At 46.9% G+C, this 21,150-nt stretch overlaps 1 protein-coding gene across 1 annotated transcript in view; it reads left to right on the top strand.

Moving 5' to 3' along the window:
• Nucleotides 1–21,150, top strand: part of RNF17 (ring finger protein 17) — a 733,334-nt gene that overhangs the window by 464,530 nt on the left and 247,654 nt on the right. The window contains exons 22-24 of the mRNA XM_075331310.1: nucleotides 2,954–3,154; nucleotides 3,290–3,437; nucleotides 3,820–3,938. Of these exons, the coding sequence (XP_075187425.1) occupies nucleotides 2,954–3,154; nucleotides 3,290–3,437; nucleotides 3,820–3,938 (468 nt within the window). The remainder of the gene's footprint in view (nucleotides 1–2,953; nucleotides 3,155–3,289; nucleotides 3,438–3,819; nucleotides 3,939–21,150) is intronic.

The raw sequence follows: 21,150 nt of genomic DNA, 5'->3' as shown, positions 1-21,150 counted from the left end.
TGTGGCACGATTTACAATGCAAGCCTATGGAGGCCGGATGCGGCGTCCTGCGGCAAAAAACGCATCCGGCCGCCGAATGCGTTTTTTTGCACTGCGCATGCTCAGTATCAAGCCGCATCCATCAAAAACCGGACGGGCCGCATGGGAAAAACTAATGCAACGGATCCGGGTTTTTTTCGCCGAATCCGTTGCATAGGTTTTTGAGCCGGATTGAGCTGTACTGCTAAAACCGGATGTGTGAAAGCAGCCTTAGGCTGGTTTCACACTACGTCTTTTTAACATCCGTTGAAAACGTTTTTTTAGCGGACAAGCGGATCCAGTGCAAATGCGTTTTCATTTCAATGCATTTGCAATGGACTCGCGTTAACATCCGTTCACCTGCGTTTGCCTGCGTTATAGTGAGGATCCAGTGACTTGCAGTTTTTTAACATGTTTCAAAAACGCTACTTGTAGCGTTTTTGAGCTCCGTCCAAATACTGCAAATTGCTGGATCCTGACTATAACGCACGCAAACGCAGGTGAACGCTGGCGTGATGATAGACAGGATCCTGCTTTTGTACTGAGCATGCCCAGAAAGTACTGAGCATGCCCAGAACCAGTCTCGCGTGATCTGTCTCTCTCTCCTCCTCCCTCCCTCACCCTCTCTCTCTCTATCTGTCTTTCCCCCTTCCTCCCTCCCTCCCTCCCTCTCCCCCACCTGAGAGCTGCGGACACTCGTAACCAAGGTAAATATCGCGTAACCACTTCTCTTAGTTACCCGATGTTTACGTTGGTTACGTGTGCAGGCAGCCCGGCTCCTAGCAGCTGCAGACACTCGTAACCAAGGTAAATATCGGGTAACCACTTCTCTTAGTTACCCGATGTTTACGTTGGTTACGCGTGCAGGCAGCCCTGCTCCTAGCAGCTGCAGACACTCGTAACCAAGATAAATATCGGGTATCCAAGGCCGATGTTTACCTTGGTTACCAGCGTCTGCAGCTGTCAGAAGCCTCCTCCCAGTCTAGTTCCCCTCACTCCCGATCACATGACTCCAATGCCCGCCCCTAAACATCCAGTGCAGGATCCTGCAAAATAACATATGCGTTTGCATACGTTATTTGCTGTAAAAGCAGGATCCGTACTTCCGCTAAAAAAACGTTTTCAGCGGATGTTAAAAAGACGTAGTGTGAAACTAGCCTTACCAGTCACCATCTTATTCGGTTGTCTGTGCCGATTCTTTTGTGTTCTACTAGTTGGGACTTGTCAAATCCCTGCAATGTGTTCTGGGAGGATCTGAAGTCATTTTCTCAATGTGAGCTTATCATAGGGACTGTTAGCTATGACTTCCGGACAGTCAGGAGCTGTGGTCAAAAGATGGCGGAGTAGAGCCAGAAAGAGCAGAAGATGGCATCTAGTATTTTACTACAAGCAAAGTACAAACTTTTGTAATACTATTTAGGGGGTGAAATAAAATAATAAAAGAGCAGTATTCAATGTCAGGCAGCAGCTGCAAAAGCAAACCAAATTTTAGCATGTATAAAAAGAGAGGTTAGGCTGCTTTCACACATCCGGCTTGAGCTCTGCGGCTGAATCCGGCTGTGTAAGCTATGCAACGGATGCGGTGAACACACCGCATCCTTTGCATAAGTTTTTCCTTTGCGGCCAGTCCGGTTTTTGCCGCTTGCGGCATGCTACTGAGCATGCGCAGTGGCAAAAACCGCATGCAGCAGCCAGATGCGGTTATTGCCGCATCGCGCCGCATCCGGCCGCCATAGACATGCATTGAAAAATGCGCCGCATCGGCCGAATGCGGCACGATGCGTTTTTGTTTTTTGCCGCACGAAAAAACGTGCCAGGCAACGTTCCATCCGGCCGCCGCATCGGCTAAATCTGCCGCATGCGGCAAAAAACGGATGGAACGCAAGGCCTTGCGGCACAATGCGGCACTAATTAAAGTCTATGCACAAAAAACACAACCGGCAGCAAATAAAACCGGTTGCGATTTTCCTGCAAAGTGCCGGATTGTGCCGCATTGCAGAAACCGGAGGTGTGAAAGCAGCCTTAGATTCCAATATATTGTCACTTTTCTATATATCACTTATAAGGGCACATCTTGGGCTCCACATTTTAAAAAGGATATTGGGAAGTTAGTTCAAAGGCGGACAACTAGATTCTTGCAAGGCCTCCCCACCCTCCCATATGATTAGAGGTTGGAAAAATTTGGCTTGTTCAGCTTGAGGAAAAAAAAGTGAGAAAATCTCATTTTATATGCATAAATAATTGTGTGGTCAATACAAAGGACTGAACATGACTTATTCCTTCCGAGAAACAGGGGTCATGCATTAACAGTGGGGAAAAAAGGCAGTACTGGCAGCTAAATAGGAAAGGATTCTTTACAGGTAAAGCAGCCAGACTGTGGAATACCCAACCAGGAGAGATAGTAATGGCAGCACAAAAACAGCATTTACAATAGGGCTGGATGGAGAAAGGTTGAACTTGAGGGACCTCAGTCTTTTTTTTTCAACCACTGTAACTATATAGCAACCTTATTTTGATGGCACAATGGGTCTCTTGGCAAGGACAGGCTATCCGCTTGGTTAGATGTTTTCGGTCCAACTCTATAACATGTGTTATGTTCCTACTGAATGTTGTATTTGTTGAGTATGTAAGAATTTTGCTTTTTTAATTATTTTTTTTTTAACTTTTGTAATTATGTTTTATCTAGCAACCTTATTTTAATGGCACCATGGGTCTCTGGACAAGGACAGGCTAGGTTTACTATCCGCTTGGTTAGATGTTTTCGGTCCAACCCCATAACATGTTATAGGTTCCTACTGAATGTTGTATTTTTGGGGGTGTGCAAGAATTTTAATTTTTAGCTTGTCCTATGTCATTAGCTGTATAAAACCTGATTGCGATCTTTCTACTAGTGGACCTTGTAGAGATATAAGCAATTTTCTTCTCTTCCATTTAGTTCATCGGACTTTGGTGACAACAGTCTGCCACTGATGGAAGTATGGGACCCGGTATTAGACCTGTCCTCGGACTCTGTGGAAGAATGCATGGACAACATCTCTCTGTCTGAGCGCAAAGAGCTGGATGTATTTATCAGTCACGTAGTGTCTCCCAGTAAAATCTATACACAGTGGTTAACCACCGAGAACATTCTCAAGGGGTAATGTCAACAAGGGAGACTGTGGTATTAGTGTGACTTACGGCTGAAAAGCCTCAAATGTATAGTAACAGGGATTGTATGTTTTTAATAATTGCCACTTTTTCTTTTTTTCCTTTTTTTTGGGGGGATTTCCAGATTGCAAGCAAGCCTCTATGACCGGTATGAGAACTCAGAACCAGAAGCGGTGCAGTGGCAGGTTAATATGCAGGTGGCCGTTCAGACTCAGTCTGAGAAAAAGTGGATGCGTGGGAAGGTTACAGATATATCAGACAGTCTGGTCCAGGTAAGATGATTTGTTGGTAACTTGATCACAGTGTTTCCATGGGAAAATAAGAGGGTCACAAAACGGACTGGCATAATGACCTCATGCATGTATCGCCAAGCATCCTAATGTGTGGAGATGCTGGGTATGCCAACTTCCAACGTGGCTCCAGGACCCAGACTCCTTCATACCTTGCTCAAATTTACCCATCATAATGTGATTGTTAACCTATTGAAAAAATGAGAAACTTTTTTTTGTAATCTCATGGGATTAATTGCACTTTAATGAAGTGGTTCTGTTGGTTTCCAGTTAGGACACTATACAGTACTGTATTAATTTGTTTTATGTGGCGGTTTTACGTGTGGTATTTTTATTCAGTTGAATATTCTTTATTTTTTTGCAGGTCTTTTGTTATGATTATGGTATGCTTGAAGTGACTGAAGTCACCTACCTAAGGACATTAGATAAAAGCCTTATGGTTTATGGTACCATGTGTCTGGAGTGCTCTCTCATGGATATTCAGTAAGTTTTTACAGATCGATGTGTCACACAGCCAATTTTCATGGGTTTTGTCTGCGAGATAGAAATATATAGATAGATATAAATATACAAGCTTTGTTATACTGAGAATGTCCTTTGTTGCCTATATTAACCAATCAGAGCTCAGATTAATTAGCTGTAGCAAAATAGAAGCTAAGCTGTGATTGGTTGTTATTGGCAGCCTGATAAATCTCCAGGCAACAGAAAGCCCTCCCCCCTGACAGTATATATTAGCTCACACATACACATATAGACAGGTCATGTGACTGACAGCTGCCGTATTTCCTATATGGTACATTTGTTGTTCTTGTAGTTTGGCTGCTTAATAATCAGATTTTTATTTTTGAAGGATAATACCAGACTTGTGTGTGTTTTAGGGCGATTATGTGGCGAGGTTGGCGTATTTGTGGTGAAATGTGTGCTGAGGGTGGTATATGTCAAGTAGTGTGTGGCGCATTTTGTATGTGTGTTCATATCCCCGAGTGTGGTGAGTATCCCATGTCGGGGCCCCACCTTAGCAACTGTACGGTATATACTCTTGGGCGCCATCGCTCTCATTCTTTAAGTCCCCCTTGTTCACATCTGGCAGCTGTCAATTTGCCTCCAACACTTTTCGTTTCACTTTTTCCCCATTAAATAGATAGGGGCAAAATTGATTGGTAAATTGGAATGCGCGGGGTTACAATTTCGCCTCACAACATAGCCTATGACTCTCTCGGGGTCCAGACTTGTGAGTGTGCAAAATTTTGTGGCTGTAGCTGCGACGGTGCAGATGCCAATACACACACACACACACACACACACACACACACACATTCAGCTTTATATATTAGATTATATAAAATATACACTACACTTCAAAAGTTTAGGGTCACTTAGTCATTTATTTATTTCTAAAAGAAAAGCACATTTTTTTTTCTTCAATGAAGCGATTATTAAATTAAACAGAAATACTCTCTATACATTGTTAATGTGGTAAATGACTATTCTAGCTGCAAATATCTGGTTTTTACTACAATATCTACATAGGTGTATAGAGGCCCATTTCCAACAACCACCACTCCAGTGTTCTAATGGTACATTATGTTTTCCTACTGTGTTAGAAGGATAATGGATGTTTAGAAATCCCTTGAAAACCCTTGTGCAACTATCTTAGCACAGCTGAAAACAGTTTTGCTAATTAGAGAAGCTATAAAACTGACCTTCCTTTGAGCTTGTTGAGAATCTGGGGCATTACATTTGTTGGTTCCATTAAACTTTCAAAATGGCCAGAAAAAGAGAACTTTCATGTTAAACTCGACAGTCTATTCTTGTTAGAAATGAAGGATATTCCATGCGAGAAATTGCCAAGAAACTGAAGATTTCCTACAACGGTGTGTACTACTCCCTTCAGAGGAGAGCACAAACAGGCTCTAACTAGAGTAGAAAGAGAAGTGGGAGGCCGCGGTGCACAACTGAGCAACAAGACAAGTACATTAGAGTCTCTAGTTTGTGAAATCGACGCCTCACAGGTCTTCAACTGGCAGCTTCATTAAATAGTACCCGCAAAACACCAGTGTCAACGTCTACAGTGAAGAGACGACTCCAGGTTGCTGGCCTTCAGGGCAGAGTGGCTAAGAAAAAGCCATATCTAAGACTGGCTAATAAAAGGAAAAGATTAATATGGGCAAAAGAACACCGACATTGGACAGAGGAACATTGGAAAAAAGTGTTATGGATAGACAAATCGAAGTTTGAGGTGTTTGGATCACACAGAAGAACATTTGTGAGACTCAGAACAACTGAAAAGATGCTGGAAGAGTGCCTGACACCATCTGTCAAGCATGGTGGAGGTAATGTTGTGATCCGGGATTACTTTGCTGCTGGTAAAGTGGGAGATTTATACAAGGTAAAAGGGATTTTGAATAAGGAAGGCTATCACTCCATTTTGCACTGCCATGCCATATTAGGATTAGGTCACAACTCAGACCTAGATAATTGTTGCTAGATACCACTGAATAGCTATAGACCCAAAGAAAAGTGGTATGACTTCAATTTATTAAAAACCATAATCTTTATTAATACAATTTTAAAATAATTAACAACAAGGAATCCTGAGTGTTAGGTAAGCTGTACCGTACACAACCAATAAATATAAATAATTATAAAATACATATTATGTACTGGTCTGTGTAACATAGACCACCAATAATTATTGCACATGAACCAGTTTTTAATTATGCAATCATAAGTTCATAGTTTAACACAGTGCAAAACCAAGTGCAATAAAGCTCCTTTTCTTCATCGTTCCTTATGGGAGACCCAGACCATGGGTGTATAGCTTCTGCCTCCGGAGGACACACAAAGTACTACACTCAAACGTGTAGCTCCTCCCTCCTAGCATATACACCCCCTGGTAGCCAGTTTCAATGCTTTGTGTTCAGGAGGTACACACACACATGCAATCTCTGATTTTTGATTTTTTGGATTTCAAAGATTTGGAAGAAAAGCGGGTCCAGTCTGGACTCCCGGCATGTCCCTTCTCACGCCACTGTGTCGGCGGTGCTGTTAAGGTTGATTTTACAAGGCTGGAGCCTTCACATGCCGCGCTCCTTCACCACCCCCTAGGGCTCTGGCTTGAAGTGGGAGCCGACACGGTTCTCACTGCTTTGCAGGAGACCGGTCTCCATCCGCAGCCCTGTTCAGGATTCTGCCGGACGGAGCGTTTAACCCCCCCCCCCAGGGACATGGCCCTGCGTCTCAAAAGCTAAGTATTGAGACGTCTTTACCACTGAAAGTGGTCTTTCCAGGGGTCCCTTGTACTTCATTTATTGGGGGGAGTGTGTTTTATGTCTGTGGTAACATTTCCGGCCGGTTCTCCAGTTTTCACTGGAGAACCGCGCCGATGGTGCCTGCACGCTGGCCGCATGTTTAAATCTAGGCCCCGGCTTCGCCTGAGGCCTAGTTTCGGTTTCACTGCCCCTGCATATTAGTTATGCAGAGGGACAGTGTGGCTCCGCCCAGCGGCTGTGCAGCACAGGGAACGGATACTCCTCACTGAGGAGAGATTCCCTCCCCTGTCTACATCATTTGCCCGCTCTCAGAGTAGGCCCCGCCCCCTCTCCTCGCTCCGGTCGCCATTTTCTCAGCGTTCTCAATGCCTGCATAGGCACAGAGATCCCACATTGTGACAAATGGGGGCCTGGGCTGGGGGACTGGAGAGCACAGAAATGTATGTTAAACGGTCTGGCAAGCCACAACCTCCAGTTGTGCAGCTGCTTATTTTCTCTGTTTATATTCTCTGTTGGGGGTCATTCTGGAGATGCATTCCCTCACAGAGCCCCCACTTCTGCAGCATGTCTCACATCAGAGCAAGGCTGCAAGACTGTTCTTAATATGCACTGCATTAAACTCGTACTGTCTGTACTGAGCACATAAACACAGTGATCCCTCAGCCTGGGGGCTCAACAGTGGTCCCTCCAGCTGCTCCGGTGGTGCTGAACATGCATTAGCCCCCTTCAGGGCGCTTCTGCTGCTACGGCTTGCTCAGCAAGCTCTCAGAGGACTCTTCCTCTGGTCTCAGTCCCCGTCCTCCTAAAATGGAGACGCAGGGTCCCCTGTCCTCCCGGTCCCGCAGCTCTGATTCACGAGCTGACTCACGGGTCAAGGAGGATGTCTTTTCTGGGGGCTCGGACGCTACTTAATGTGCCATTGATCTGTCCAAAGGTGATGCAGATGCTAATGATTTGATTGCGTCCATTATATTTGTACTGGACCTCAATCCGCCTGTATCAGGGGAGTATCCCCCTCTGGCAGAAAGGCATCAGTATACCTTACAGAGAACAAGGAGTGTGTTCCTTAACCACTCCAGTTTTCCGCCCACTGGACCAAGCCCAGAGCCTGTCCTGACAGACGCTCCCAAAGCGTGTTCTGATGACTGTTTCTCCCTTCCACCACAGGTGGTCAAGGAGTGGGCTCATTCACCAAGGGTGGTCCCTCCGGTGTCTGGTATTTCAGCCCGGATGGTTGTATCAGTGGCTGACAGCGGGCCCCCACTCTCAATAAAAAACCCACTGAACCGGGGGGACCAGAGAAGCACAACACATATATGCTCCTCTCTACACACCAAGTGTGCCCACCGCACCCCCCTATCCCACTGTACATTAATTCTGTACTGGACCTCAATCCGCCAGTATCAGAGGAACAACCCTCTCTGGCAAAAAGGCACCAGTTTACCTTGCCTAAGAGAACAATGAGTGTGTTCCTTAACCACTCCAGTTTTCAGGCCACTGTGACCAAGCCCAGGGTCTGCTCTGGCAAACGCTTCCCAAAGCGTGGTTCTGATGGCAGTTTTCCCTTTCCACCAGAGGTGGTCAAGGAGCGGGCTCATTCACCAAAGGTGGTCCCTATGGTGTTTAGACACTCAGCCCAGACCGTTGTATCAGTGGCTGATGGCTCCTCACTTACGGCTTTGCTGTCCGCCAGGTTGTCCTTCTGGCCAAATCTGTATGGAGGCGGCAAGGGCCTCGTTCTCCCCAGCTCTTGCAGCAGTGCGGTTCTCAAAGCCATCTCTGCTTCTCTGGAGGAGATGCATTCCCTCACAGGGACTCTTTGCCCGAAATGGTTGCCTTAACTTCCAGACTTCAGTCTTTTCATCCTATGCCATGTCTGCCATGCTGGAGACTCTCACCGCACTGCGGTGGCCTCGGCTATTCTCCTCGCTCTCCGCAAGCTCCTGTGGCTTCGGAACTGGAGGGCGGATGTTTCTAAAGAAGTTCCTTGCTGGGCTCCCTTTTGCTGGGACCAGACTATTAGGGAACAACTGGATGAAATTATTAAGGAAGCTCTTGGCGGGAAGAGTTCTTCCATGCCACAAACCTAAACCAGGAAACCTGTCCAGGACACGAATCAGTCGAGGTTTCGTTCTTTTCGTTCCTCCATCTGATCGTTCTCTAAGCCCTCGGCCTCGTCCACTGGCTCAGCCAAGGATCGTAAACCCAAATGGCGCACGAGAAGACCGCAGGAGATGCTGCCACTAAGTCAGCCTCCTCCTGGCTATCTGGCCACGCCAGCAACGTCCTTGGTCGGTGGCAGGCTCTCCCACTTTGGCGACGTATGCTTTCAACACGTCTCCGATCAGTGGGTGCGAGATACCATCTCCCATGGCTACAGGATAGAGTTCTATCCAGCCCGCCAAACAGGTTTTTTTCTGCAACTCCCCCCTGCTCCAAGGCCGCGCCTTCTCACAGGCTGTGGCATTCTTGCAGGCCACTGGAGTAATTGTACCGGTTCCCGACTGGGAACGGTTCTGAGATTTCTGCTTAAATCTATTCCTAGTACCCGAAGAGGGCGATGCCTTCCGACCCGGATCTCAAGCTTCTCAAGCATGTTCAGGTGCGGCATTGTCGCATGGAGTCTCTGCGATCAATCAATGACCCAAGGAGATTCCCTAGCATCCATCGACATCAGAGATGCCTATCTGCATGTGCCAATCGCAGTTTCACACCAGCCTTGGCTACGTTTTGCATTCAGAGTGGTCCAATTCGTGGCTCTTCCCTTGGGGTTAGCCACAGCCCCTCGAGTATTCTCAAGGGCGGGGCAGCTGTGATTGCGGTCCTGCACCTCTAGGGGTTGGCAGTGATCTTTTTGTCCTGGACAGCCTTCTAGTTTGGGCTTCATCCAGTGCAAACTGTTAGCGGAGTGCCTCGCTCACTTTCGCCACTCTAACCAATTCGGGTGGTTTGTCATTCTGTCCAAGCCCACTCTGACTTCGACCCAGAAGTTCATATTCCCAGGGACGCAATTCGAGACTCTGTCGGCACTTGTGAAGCTGCCTTTAGTCAAACAGCAGTCCCCCCGCTGGCGGTCGACGTCGTTCCATCAGGCACCTAATACAGGTGCTGGATCAGATGGTGGTGTCAATGGAAGCGATTCCCTTGCCTAGTTCCATCTGCGTCCTCTGCGGCTGGATATTTTCCGCTGTTGGAACAAGCGGACTTCCTCCTTCCACGGGGTGGTGGTTTCGCCACAGACCAGGGACTTGTTTCAGTGGTGGCTTCGGCCCCTCTGTCTCAGGGACGCTCCTTCCTGGCTCCGTCCCGGGTGATCCTCACCAAGATGCTAGTCTATCCGGCTGGGGAGCAGTATATCTCCACCATGGAGCGCAGGGCACTTGGACTCTGTCCGAATTAGCCCTCTGGATCAACGTGCTGAAAATCAGAGCTGTGTTTCTAGCTCTCTAAGCCTTTCGCCATCTGATGACGGCCAGGCACATTCGAGTCCAGTCAGACAACGCTACAGAGTTTGCCTACATCAACCTCCAGGGCGGGACACTCAGCCGCCTGACAATGTTGGAGGTTCATCGCATTTTTCAGTGGACGGAGGACTCCTAGTCCACCATATCCGCAGCCCACATCTCAGACGTGGGAAACTGGGAGGCAGATTGTCTCAGCCGTCAAACCGTGGCTTCACGATCCTCAGGTTTTTTGCGGCAGACGCACTGGTTCAAGTTTGGTCCCAGCTTCGTCTGTCTTACGTGTTTCACTCTCTAGTTCTTGCCCAGAGTCCTGCGCAAGATCAGAAAGGAGGGCCGTCGGGTCATTCTCATTACTCCAGACTGACCCAGGCAAGCTTGGTACCCTGACCTGCTCCGTCTGTCCGTAGAGATGCCATAGCATCTCCCGGACTGTCCAGACCTTCTCTCACGAGGTCCGTCTTTCCGCCGGAACCTGCGATTCTCAGATTGACGGCGTGGCGTTTGAGTCATGGATCTTGACGACTTCTGGTATCCCTCCTGAAGTCATCTCCACTATGACTCGAGCTCGGAAGTATCTTTTGGCTTTTTGGCCTTGCCGACCCTCCTGTCCCTTCTACAGTCCGGTCTGCAGCTAGGACTATCCCTCAATTCCCTTAAGGGACAGGTCTCGGCTCTGTCAGCGTTGTGCCAGCGGCGTATCGCCCGGCTGGTCCAGGTGCGCTCCTTCATGCAGGGCGCATCTCACATTATTCCGCCTTACCGGCGGCCTTTGGAGCCCTGGGACCTTAATTCGGTCCTCACGGTTTCCGGAAACCCCCCTTTGAGCCTCTTAGGGAGGTTTCTTTGTTTAGTCTTTCACAGAAAGTGGTCTTTCTAGTGGCCATAACTTCCCTCAAGGGAGTCTCTGTTGTGGCCGCACTCTCTTCGGAGTCCTCCTTCACCAAGACAAGGTGGTTCTCCGTCCGACTCCGGACTTTCTCCCTAAGGTGGTTGCTGCTTCCACCTTAACCGGGGCATTTTTCCTGCCTTCCTTTTGTCCGGCTCCTGTTCATCGCTTTGAAAGGGCGTTGCATACTCTGGATCTGGTGTGGGCGCTCCGGATCTATGTGACTCGCACCGCGGTTCTTAGGCGGTGCACCTCTCCTTTGTGCTGACCGCTGGTCAGCGTAAGGGCCTCTCGGCATTTAAGCCGACCCTGGCTCGTTGGTTTAGGTCGGCCTTTTTCCGATACCTACCAGTGTACTCAAGTGCCTCTCCCGCCGGGGATCAAGGCACATTTGATCAGAGCTGTCGGTCCCTCTTAGGCTTTCAGGCTAAGGCTCAGCAGGTCTGTCAGACTGCCACTTGGACTAGTCTGCATACCTTTTCGAAGCACTACCAAGTGCATGCTCTTGCTTCGGCAGATGCGAGCTTGCGAAGACGCATCCTTCAGGCGGCTGTCGCCCATTTGTGAAGTTAGGTTTCACCTACTTCTCAGTTTTCTGTTTATTCCCACCCATGGACTGCTTTAGAACGTCCCATGGTCTGGGTCTCCCATAAGGAACGATGAAGAAAAAGAGAATTTTGTTACTTACCGTAAATTCTTTTTCTTATAGTTCCGACATGGGAGACCCAGCACCCTCCCTGTTGCCTGTCGGCAGGTTTCTTGTTCCGTGTGTTATCACCGGCTGTTGTTGTAGACAGAGGTTCCGGTTGTTCCGGGCTTTGCTCTGTCTCTACTTGTGGGTGGATGTCCTCCTTCAGCTTTTGCACTAAACTGGCTAGGACTGGCTACCAGGGGGTGTATATGCTAGGAGGGAGGAGCTACACGTTTGAGTGTAGTACTTTGTGTGTCCTCCGGAGGCAGAAGCTATACACCCATGGTCTGGGTCTCCCATGTCGGAACTATAAGAAAAAGAATTTACTGTAAGTAACAAAATTCTCTTTATTATTATAATGTTAACACTGGAATAGTTATGGTTAGTCACAATACAACTATCTGCATGTGAGATAAAGCACTCACACAGGGAAAAATGCCCAGTATATATGGTTAAAGTACTAAGTTCCCAATAGTGTCCATAGGCTAACACCCATTATCACTATTAGAAGGCAATTAAATCCACAGTGCAATAGCTAACCAATACTGACCAGTTTAGGTGACGGTACCGCAACACCCATAGTCCCTACGAGCATTTCACCTCTTCATCAGGGGACGTATAATAGATTGAGTGAGGATCAGGGTTATATATATCCTGGACAATTAACGCAAAGTTGGGAGCGCGTGTAACTTACAATTAGCCGGGTCACGTGAGTATGGCCGAACGCCCACCGCCGGAATCTCGGCGGTGACCAAGGGGACACACGTGGCGTCCCAAGATTGCTTGCAATAGATTGACTGCAATAGATATCATGCAGTGACGTATGCGCCCTTGTGGGTCTTAATGTTGTTCATTAGTTGCCATGGACACATAGCACAATATGTTTATACATCTTGCGATGTTGGTGTGGCATGTATCCACCTTGAATCTATATTAACTATACGCTATTGTGGGTGTGTCCATGGCTTCTAGACTGCGTGGTGACGCGCATGCGCTGTGTCTGAGATAAAGGTTGTTTTTACTGTTGCCATAGTTTTGGCGCTGCACAGTGAGTCGCAAGTAGTTGAACACTGATATAGTTGGTTGAGCTCTGGTGCTTTCAAGCTGTTGATCAGCAGCAGTGGATACAGCGTAGGACACGTTCAGTAATTGTGACCTTTATACGTCACGTGTCAGCTGTAAACATTGCCCATGTGTTACAATGAACGTAGGGCATGGCTCTTAGACTACGCAATGACGCGCATGTGCCAGGCTCACAAGACCAGGTTTGTTTATACCGCTACCACAGCGACGCGCTGCATACATATGCTATGCTCCACGCAGCTGTAAGCTAACTGGATGAGCTTTGGAGCTCGCATTCGTCAGGGCTGCATCACGTGATTATGGCAAGCAATCTTGGGACGCCACGTGTGTCCCCTTGATTGGTCGCCGCCGAGGTGAACCGCATTGTGCGTTCCGACGGTGGGCGTTCGGCCTTACTCACGTGACCCAGCTAATTGTAAGTTACACGTTCTCCCCACTTTGCGTTAATTGTCCAGGATATATATAACCCTGATCCTCACTCAGTCTATTATACGTCCCCTGATGAAGAGGTGAAACGCGCGTAGGGACTGTGGGTGTTCTGGTACCATCACCTAAACTGGTCAGTATTGGTTAACTATTGCACTGTGCATTTAATTGCCTTCTAATAGTGATAATGGGTGTTAGCCTATGGACACTATTGGGAACTTAGTACTTTAACCATATATACTGGGCATTTTTCCCTGTGTGAGTGCTTCATCTCACATGCAGATAGTTGTATTGTGAATAACCATAACTATTCCAGTGTTAACATTATAATAATAAGAGCTTTATTGCACTTGGTTTTGCACTGTGTTAAACTATGAATTTATGATTGCATAATTAAAAACTGGTTCATGTGCAATAATTATTGGTGGTCTATGTTACACAGACCAGTACATAATATGTATTTTATAATTATTTATATCTATTGGTTGTGTACGGTACAGCTTACCTAACACTGAGGATTCCTTGTTGTGAATTATTTTAAAATTGTATTAAAAAAGATTATGATTTTTAATAAATTGGAGTCATACCACTTTTCTTTGGGTCTAATGCCATGCCATACCCTGTGGACAGAGCTTGATTGGAGCCAATTTCATCCTACAACAGGACAATAGCCCAAAGCACACCTCCAAATTATGCATGAACTATTTAGGGAAGAAGCAGGCAGCTGGTATTCTATCTGTAATGGAGTGGCCAGCCCAGTCACCAGATCTCAACCCTATTGAGCTGTTGTGGGAGCAGCTTGACCGTATGGTGCAAAAAGTGCCCCCATCAAGCCAATCCAACTTGTGGGAGGGGGAAGCATGGGGTGAAATATCTCCAGATTACCTCCGCAAATTAACAGCTAAAATGCCAAAGGTCTGCAAAGCTGGAATTGCTGCAAAGGAGCATTCTGTGACGGAGGCAAAGTTTGAAGGAGAAAATTATTATTCAAGTAAAAATCATTATTTCTAACCTCGTCACTGTCTGGACGATATTCTCTATTCATTATGCAACTCATTTGATAAATAAAAGTATTATTTTTCATGGCAAAGACAAAATTGTCTGGGTGACCCCAAACTTTTAAACTGTAGTGTGCGTGTGTGTGTGTGTGTGTGTGTGTGTGTGTGTGTGTATAATATATTGTCTTTACATACGCAAAAATTATCCCGTGTAATCAGTGATTTTTCATGTATGAAAAAATACATTAGAAAACTCCTATCCATTACAATGTTAATCCCAGACCACATACTGACTGCACACTGATGCCACCCATGTGCTCTGTTATTTTCAAGGACCCAGAGATTTGTATCAGTAATGTTCATCAGTGACGCAGATTAAAACTAAAAGCTGACATTTTCCGTGATATTTGCAGACAGTCTGCATGAAAACACGGACCTTTTTCAGCCTTATTTATGATAATCAGTAGATGTCCTGTCTGTGAAAAATGGACACCTGAATGATGACTTAGCCAGAGCAATTTCAATATGAATTATGCAATAAAAGGAATGTTGGGTGGTTTGAGGTTTCCAGAGATATCTCACTTTTTTTCTTCCCTTCTGAAATCCAGAACAGACTCGCCAACAGTCACCTTGGGTTTTTGTCTGCATCGGTCACCTGACTTGTGCTGGTGACCTATGTCCTTTAGTAGCCACTTGCCATGTTTGTGTGGTGGCTTCTAAAGCTAAACAATGATGCCAATAGTATGTCTCTAGACTGCTACGACCACTGATTGTAAGCAAGACACAAAAATTCTTCAATAATCACCAGGAAAAGTTTCTCATTTGCGCATGCGCCACCTCTGAGCGCAATTTTCCTTAATCCCACTGATGGGAGATCAATGGGCCTGAGGTGGCGCGTGCGCAGATGAGATCTTCAGCCAAGATCTCCATCTGGGCACCATTATTTGATCCTCGCCCCATCATCCAGACCATGATTAATTTGCAGAAGCCCTTCTCATCTGGTATTTACCTTGAAAGCCTGCTTACATTTGGTGTGATTGTAATGAGGTTGCCCCTAGGTTTTATTTTTATCGGGCCTTTTCTTGCAGTCTGTTCTTGTCTGGCTTTGCACTCAATTTCCTTCGGCTCTAGTTTTTGACCAATCTTTTTTCATAAAAATGTAGATTCCAAGACTCAAGTCTGTGTTTTTCATGAAGCGCCACATACTCTTTTCTTCTTATGAATCCCTGGGATCTGAAAGAGAACCTTACTCTAGAAATTGGGCAGATTAAACTTTACAAAGGACTTATATTTCAAGCCGCATACAAGGTTATCCTGGAAAATACAGTTGCTTCCTTCTGCTCAGGCAATGTTCCCAACTCTGAAGACTGGTTTTTCCAGCAGGACAATGCACCATGCCACACAGCTAGGTCAATCAGTGTGTGGATGAAGGGACCAGCATATCAAAACCTGTCATGGCCAGCCCAATATCCAGACCTGAACCCCATTGAAAACCTCTGGAATGTAATCAAGAGTAAGATGGATAGTCACAAGCCATCAAACAAAAAAACTGCTTACATTTTTGCACCAGGCGTTGTATAAGGTCACCCAAAAGCAGTGTGAAACACTGGTGGAAATATGCCAAGACGCATGAAAGCTGTGATTAAAAATCATGGTTATTTCACAAAATATTGATTTCGGAACTTTTCCTGAGTTAAAACATTAGTATTGTTGTTTCTAAATGATTATGAACTTGTTTTCTTTGCATTATTTGAGGTCTGAAGGCAAGGCAATTTATTTTTTTTGTCATTTTGACCATTACTCATTTTCAGAAAATAAATACAAAAGTTACTGCTTAAAAATTTGGAGACGTTGTCAGTAATTTATAGAATAAAAGAACAATTTACTCAAAAACATACCTGTAAAGAGAAAAATCAGAAAAACTGAAAAATTTGCAGTGGTCTCTTAATTTTTATATATCTATGCTGTGTGTGTGTCTATATATATATATATATATATATATATATATATATATATATATATATATATATATATATATATATATATATATATATAAAAAAAATTATAAAATTAGTGCCTTGCAAAAGAATTCGGCCCCCTTGATTTTTTTTTTTTCAACCATTTCCCACATTTCAGACTTCAAACATAAAAATAAAAATTGTCATGTTATTTTGAGGAATCAACAAGTGGGACACAATTGTGAAGTTGAACGAAATGTATTGCTTATTTTAAACTTTAAAAAAAAAAAAAAGTGGGGCGTGTAATATTATTCGTCTGCTTTAAAGTCAATACTTTGTAGCGCCACCTTTTGCTGCGATTACAGCTGCAAGTTGCTTGGGGTATGTGTCTCTCAGTTTTGCACATCACATCGAGAGACTGAAATTCTTGCCCGTTCTTCCTTTGCAAACAGCTGGAGCTGAGTGAGGTTGGATGGAGAGCGTTTGTGAACAGCAGTTTTCTGCTCTTTCCACAGATTCTCGATTGGATTCAGGTCTGGACTCTGAATTGGCCATTTTAACACCTGGATATGTTTGTGTGTGAACCATTCCATTGTAGATTTTTACTTTGTTTGGGATTATTGTCTTGTTGAAAGACAAATCTCCGTCCCAGTCTCAGGTCTTTTGCAGACTCCAACAGGTTTTCTTCAAGAATGGTCCTGTATTTGACTCCATCCAGCTTCCCATAAATTGTAACCATCTTCCCTGTCCCTGCTGAAGAATAGCAGGCCCAAACCATGATGCTGCCACCACCATGTTTGACAGTGGGGATGTTGTGCTCATTTTGATGAGCTGTATTGCTTTTATGCCAAACATATCGTTTGGCATTGTGCCCAAAAAGTTCAATTTTGGTTTCATCTGACCAGAGCACCTTCTTCCACATGTTTCGTGTCTCCCAGGTGGCTTGTGGCAAACTTTAAACAACACTTTTTTATGGATATCTTTGAGAAATGGCTTGCCCCTTGCCACTCTTTCATAAAGGCCAGATTTGTTCAGTGTACAACTGATTGTTGTCTCCTATGGACAGACTCTCCCACCTCAGCTGTAGATCTCATCCAGAGTGATCATGGGCCTCTTGGCTTCATCTCTGATCAGTCTTCTCCTTGTTTGACATGAAAGTTTGGATGGATGGCCGGGTCTTGGTAGATTTGCAGTGGTATGATACTCCTTCCATTTCAATATGATCGCTTGCACAGTGCTTCTTGGGATGTTTAAAGTTGTGGAAATCTTTTTGTAACCAAATCCAGCTTTAAACTTCTCCACAACAGTATCACGGACCTGCCTGTTGTGTTCCTTGGTCTTCATGATATTCTCTGTGCTTTAAACAGAACACTGCAGACTGCCTGACTGTCCCTCTTACCTTGGGTTCCCATATTTCTCTTGCAGCGGTTACCATGGTCCAGACATGGTATTGTAGTTTCCAGGGATTTACATTCTCCCTTGCACAGTATTTATTTTTTGATTTTTCATTCCATGTGTGGCTAAAGGTTTTTCCTTTCTAATAGGGTATCGTCGTCTGGTTATCCGTGTCATTTAGTCCTTTCATAGGGTCTCTGTAATCTGTTATCGATCATGGATTATTATAGAGGCTTCTCTTTATAATACATGTCTGGAGACCAATTGTGATATTGTGTACCTGATTGTAGTCTTTGCAATAGGCCATTACAGTTGTAACTATTTCTTGTATTTCTTCGGCGCTCCATTGGGAGACCCAGACGATTGGTGTATAGCACTGCCTCCGGAGGCCACACAAAGCAATTACACTAAAAAGTGTAAGGCCCCTCCCCTTCTGGCTATACACCCCCAGTGGGATCACTGGCTCACCAGTTTTCTGCTTTGTGCGAAGGAGGTCAGACATCCACGCATAGCTCCACTGTTTAGTCAGCAGTAGCTGCTGACTATATCGGATGGAAGAAAAGAGGGCCCATACTAGGGCCCCCAGCATGCTCCCTTCTCACCCCACTTGTGGTTTGTAAGGTTGAGGTACCCATTGCGGGTACAGAGGCTGGAGCCCACATGCTGCTTTCCTTCCCCATCCCCCTGAGGGGCTCTGAGGAAGTGGGATCTTACCGGCCTCCAAGCCCTGAGGCCGGGCTCCGTCCACAGACCCATTGAACCTGCTGGATAAGGAGCCGGGGTACCGTTTAGGGACAAGGCCCTGCAACTTTCAGGTACTCTGTGTCCCCGTACAGACAGGCACGCACACGCCAGACTTGCTGGGTGTGTTAGTGCGCCGGGGACAGTAGCGCTCCACGCTGGGCTTGGATCACAGCAGCTTAGCTGTGTGGATTCATGTGCTGGGAACTACCGCGCCGGCCACTCTCGGAGCGGCGGCGCGGCTGGGACTTGTAGTGCGCCGGGGACTTAGCGCCGACCGCGCTTTTACGGCGGCGGCGCTTATAAATTTACTCCCCGGCTTTTGCGGCCTAGCTCCGCTTCGTTCCCGCCCCCTCCCTGTCAATCAGGGAATGGGACAGACGCTGTGCAATCGTCAGCGCCGAGGGCTGGAGCCTTATTTACATGCTCCAGCCCTCTCACTAGGCACAGTGGGACGCAGGTTTCCCGCTTTTGGTCTGAGCACGCCCAGGGCCCGCCCCCCCCTCCACAGGACGCCGGCAGCCATTCCTGCATGCAGTCTGGCTGGAGGACGGACACAGGCTCTGGGAGACCCAGACTAGGGATTTCTGGCGACCACACACCCGCGTTTAGCGGGCGGTAAGCAGCACATTAGTGCTGGCCCCACTAGTGCCACAGTGTGTATTGGTGTACTTTTTCCTGTACCAGATATATATATACTGCACTGTACGGTCGCTTCTTGGCTGTATACCCCTATATTGCTCTGAGGAGACAGCAACATGTCATCCACAAAACGCAAGGGTGCCAAGGCACGGGCTGTATACTCTGCTTGTACAGCATGTGGGGCTAATCTACCAGCAGGCTCCAACGACCCTCATTGTGTGCAATGTTCAGTCCCAGTGGCACTTCGGCAGCCAGAGCATATGGTGGTGGTAGCCCAGGCAGAGGCGCCTGTGAACCCTGCCCCGGTGACGGGGACAGAATTTGCAGTCTTTGCTGATAAAATGTCTGTGACTATGACAAAAATCCTGGAGACCTTGCAGTCCAGGCCAGTGGCTCAGACCATGGACTCTGCTGTGGCTATGTTCCCAGGTCCCCCTCAGTTGGAACTAATCCGTACTTCGAGGGGGTCCCAGGCATCACAGGCTGAGGGCTCTGATTCTGATGACAGTCCCAGGCCGCCTAAGAGAGCTCGCTGGGAGAGACCCTCCACGTCGTCACGCGGGTCAGGGTCTCAGCGAGAAGGGTCTCTATATGATGAGACAGAGGTGGGTGATCAGGAGTCTGGTCCTGACACCGCACTCAATTTAGATACGCCAGATGGTGACGCCATGGTAAACGACCTTATAGCGGCCATCAATAGGCTGCTGGATATTTCTCCACCAGCCCCTTCAGATGAGGAGGCAGCTGCCCAGCAGGAGAAATTCCATTTCCTGTATCCCAAGCGTAAATTGAGTACTTTTCTGGACCACTCTGACTTCAGAGAATCAATCCAGAAACACCATGCTTATCCGGACAAGCGTTTTTCCAAACGTCTTAAGGATACACGTTATCCCTTTCCCCCTGACGTGGTCAAGCGCTGGACCCAGTGTCCAAAAGTGGACCCTCCAATATCCAGGCTTGCAGCTAGATCCATAGTTGCAGTGGAGGATGGGGCTTCACTTAAAGATGCCAATGACAGACAGATGGACCTTTGGTTGAAATCTGTCTATGAAGCTATTGGCGCGTCGTTTGCTCCAGCATTCGCGGCCGTGTGGGCGCTCCAAGCTATTTCAGCTGGTCTGGCACAGGTGGACTCTTTCTTAAGTCCAGCAGTGCCGCAAGTGGCGTCCTTAACTACGCAAATGACTGCGTTTGCGACCTACGCTATCAATGCGGTACTAGAATCTACGAGCCGTACCTCAATGGCATCCGCCAACTCTGTAGTTTTGCGCAGAGCCTTGTGGTTAAAAGAATGGAAAGCAGATTCTGCTTCTAAAAAATGTTTAACCAGCTTGCCACTATCTGGAGACAGACTGTTTGGTGAGCAATTGGCGGAAATCATTAAACAGTCCAAAGGTAAGGACTCTTCCTTACCCCAGCCCAGATCAACCAAACCTCAACAGAGGAAGTGGCAGTCAAAGTTTCGGTCCTTTCGAGGCTCGGGCAAGTCCCAATTCTCCTCGTCCAAAGGGACTCAGAAAGAGCAAAGGAGCTCTGATTCCTGGCGGTCTCACTCACGCCCCAAGAAAGCAGCCGGAGGTACTGCTTCCAAGGCGGCTGCCTCATGACTTTCGGCCGCCTCCCTCCGCATCCTCGGTCGGTGGCAGGCTCTCCCGCTTTTGCGACATTTGGCTGCCACAGGTCAAAGACCAGTGGGTAACAGACATTTTGTCTCACGGGTACAGGATAGAGTTCAGTTCTCGTCCTCCGCCTCGGTTCTTCAGAACTTCCCCACATCCCGACCGAGCAGATGCCCTTCTGCAGGCGGTGCATTCCCTAAGAGCAGAAGGAGTGGTGGTCCCTGTTCCTCTTCGGGAACAAGGACAAGGTTTTTACTCCAATCTCTTTGTGGTGCCAAAAAAGGACGGCTCATTCCGTCCTGTTCTGGACCTAAAACTGCTCAACAAGCATGTGAACGCCAGGCGGTTCCGGATGGAATCCCTCCGCTCAGTCATTGCCTCAATGTCTCAAGGAGATTTCCTAGCATCAATAGACATCAAAGATGCTTATCTCCACGTGCCGATTGCTACAGAGCACCAACGCTTTCTACGTTTCGTGATAGGAGACGACCATCTTCAGTTCGTAGCTCTGCCATTTGGT

The sequence above is a fragment of the Anomaloglossus baeobatrachus genome (assembly GCF_048569485.1).
Source record: "Anomaloglossus baeobatrachus isolate aAnoBae1 chromosome 2 unlocalized genomic scaffold, aAnoBae1.hap1 SUPER_2_unloc_1, whole genome shotgun sequence".
Lineage (NCBI taxonomy): Eukaryota > Metazoa > Chordata > Amphibia > Anura > Aromobatidae > Anomaloglossus > Anomaloglossus baeobatrachus.
Note: the sequence above shows the minus strand (reverse complement) of the source record. Positions and strands in the feature narration are given on the sequence as shown.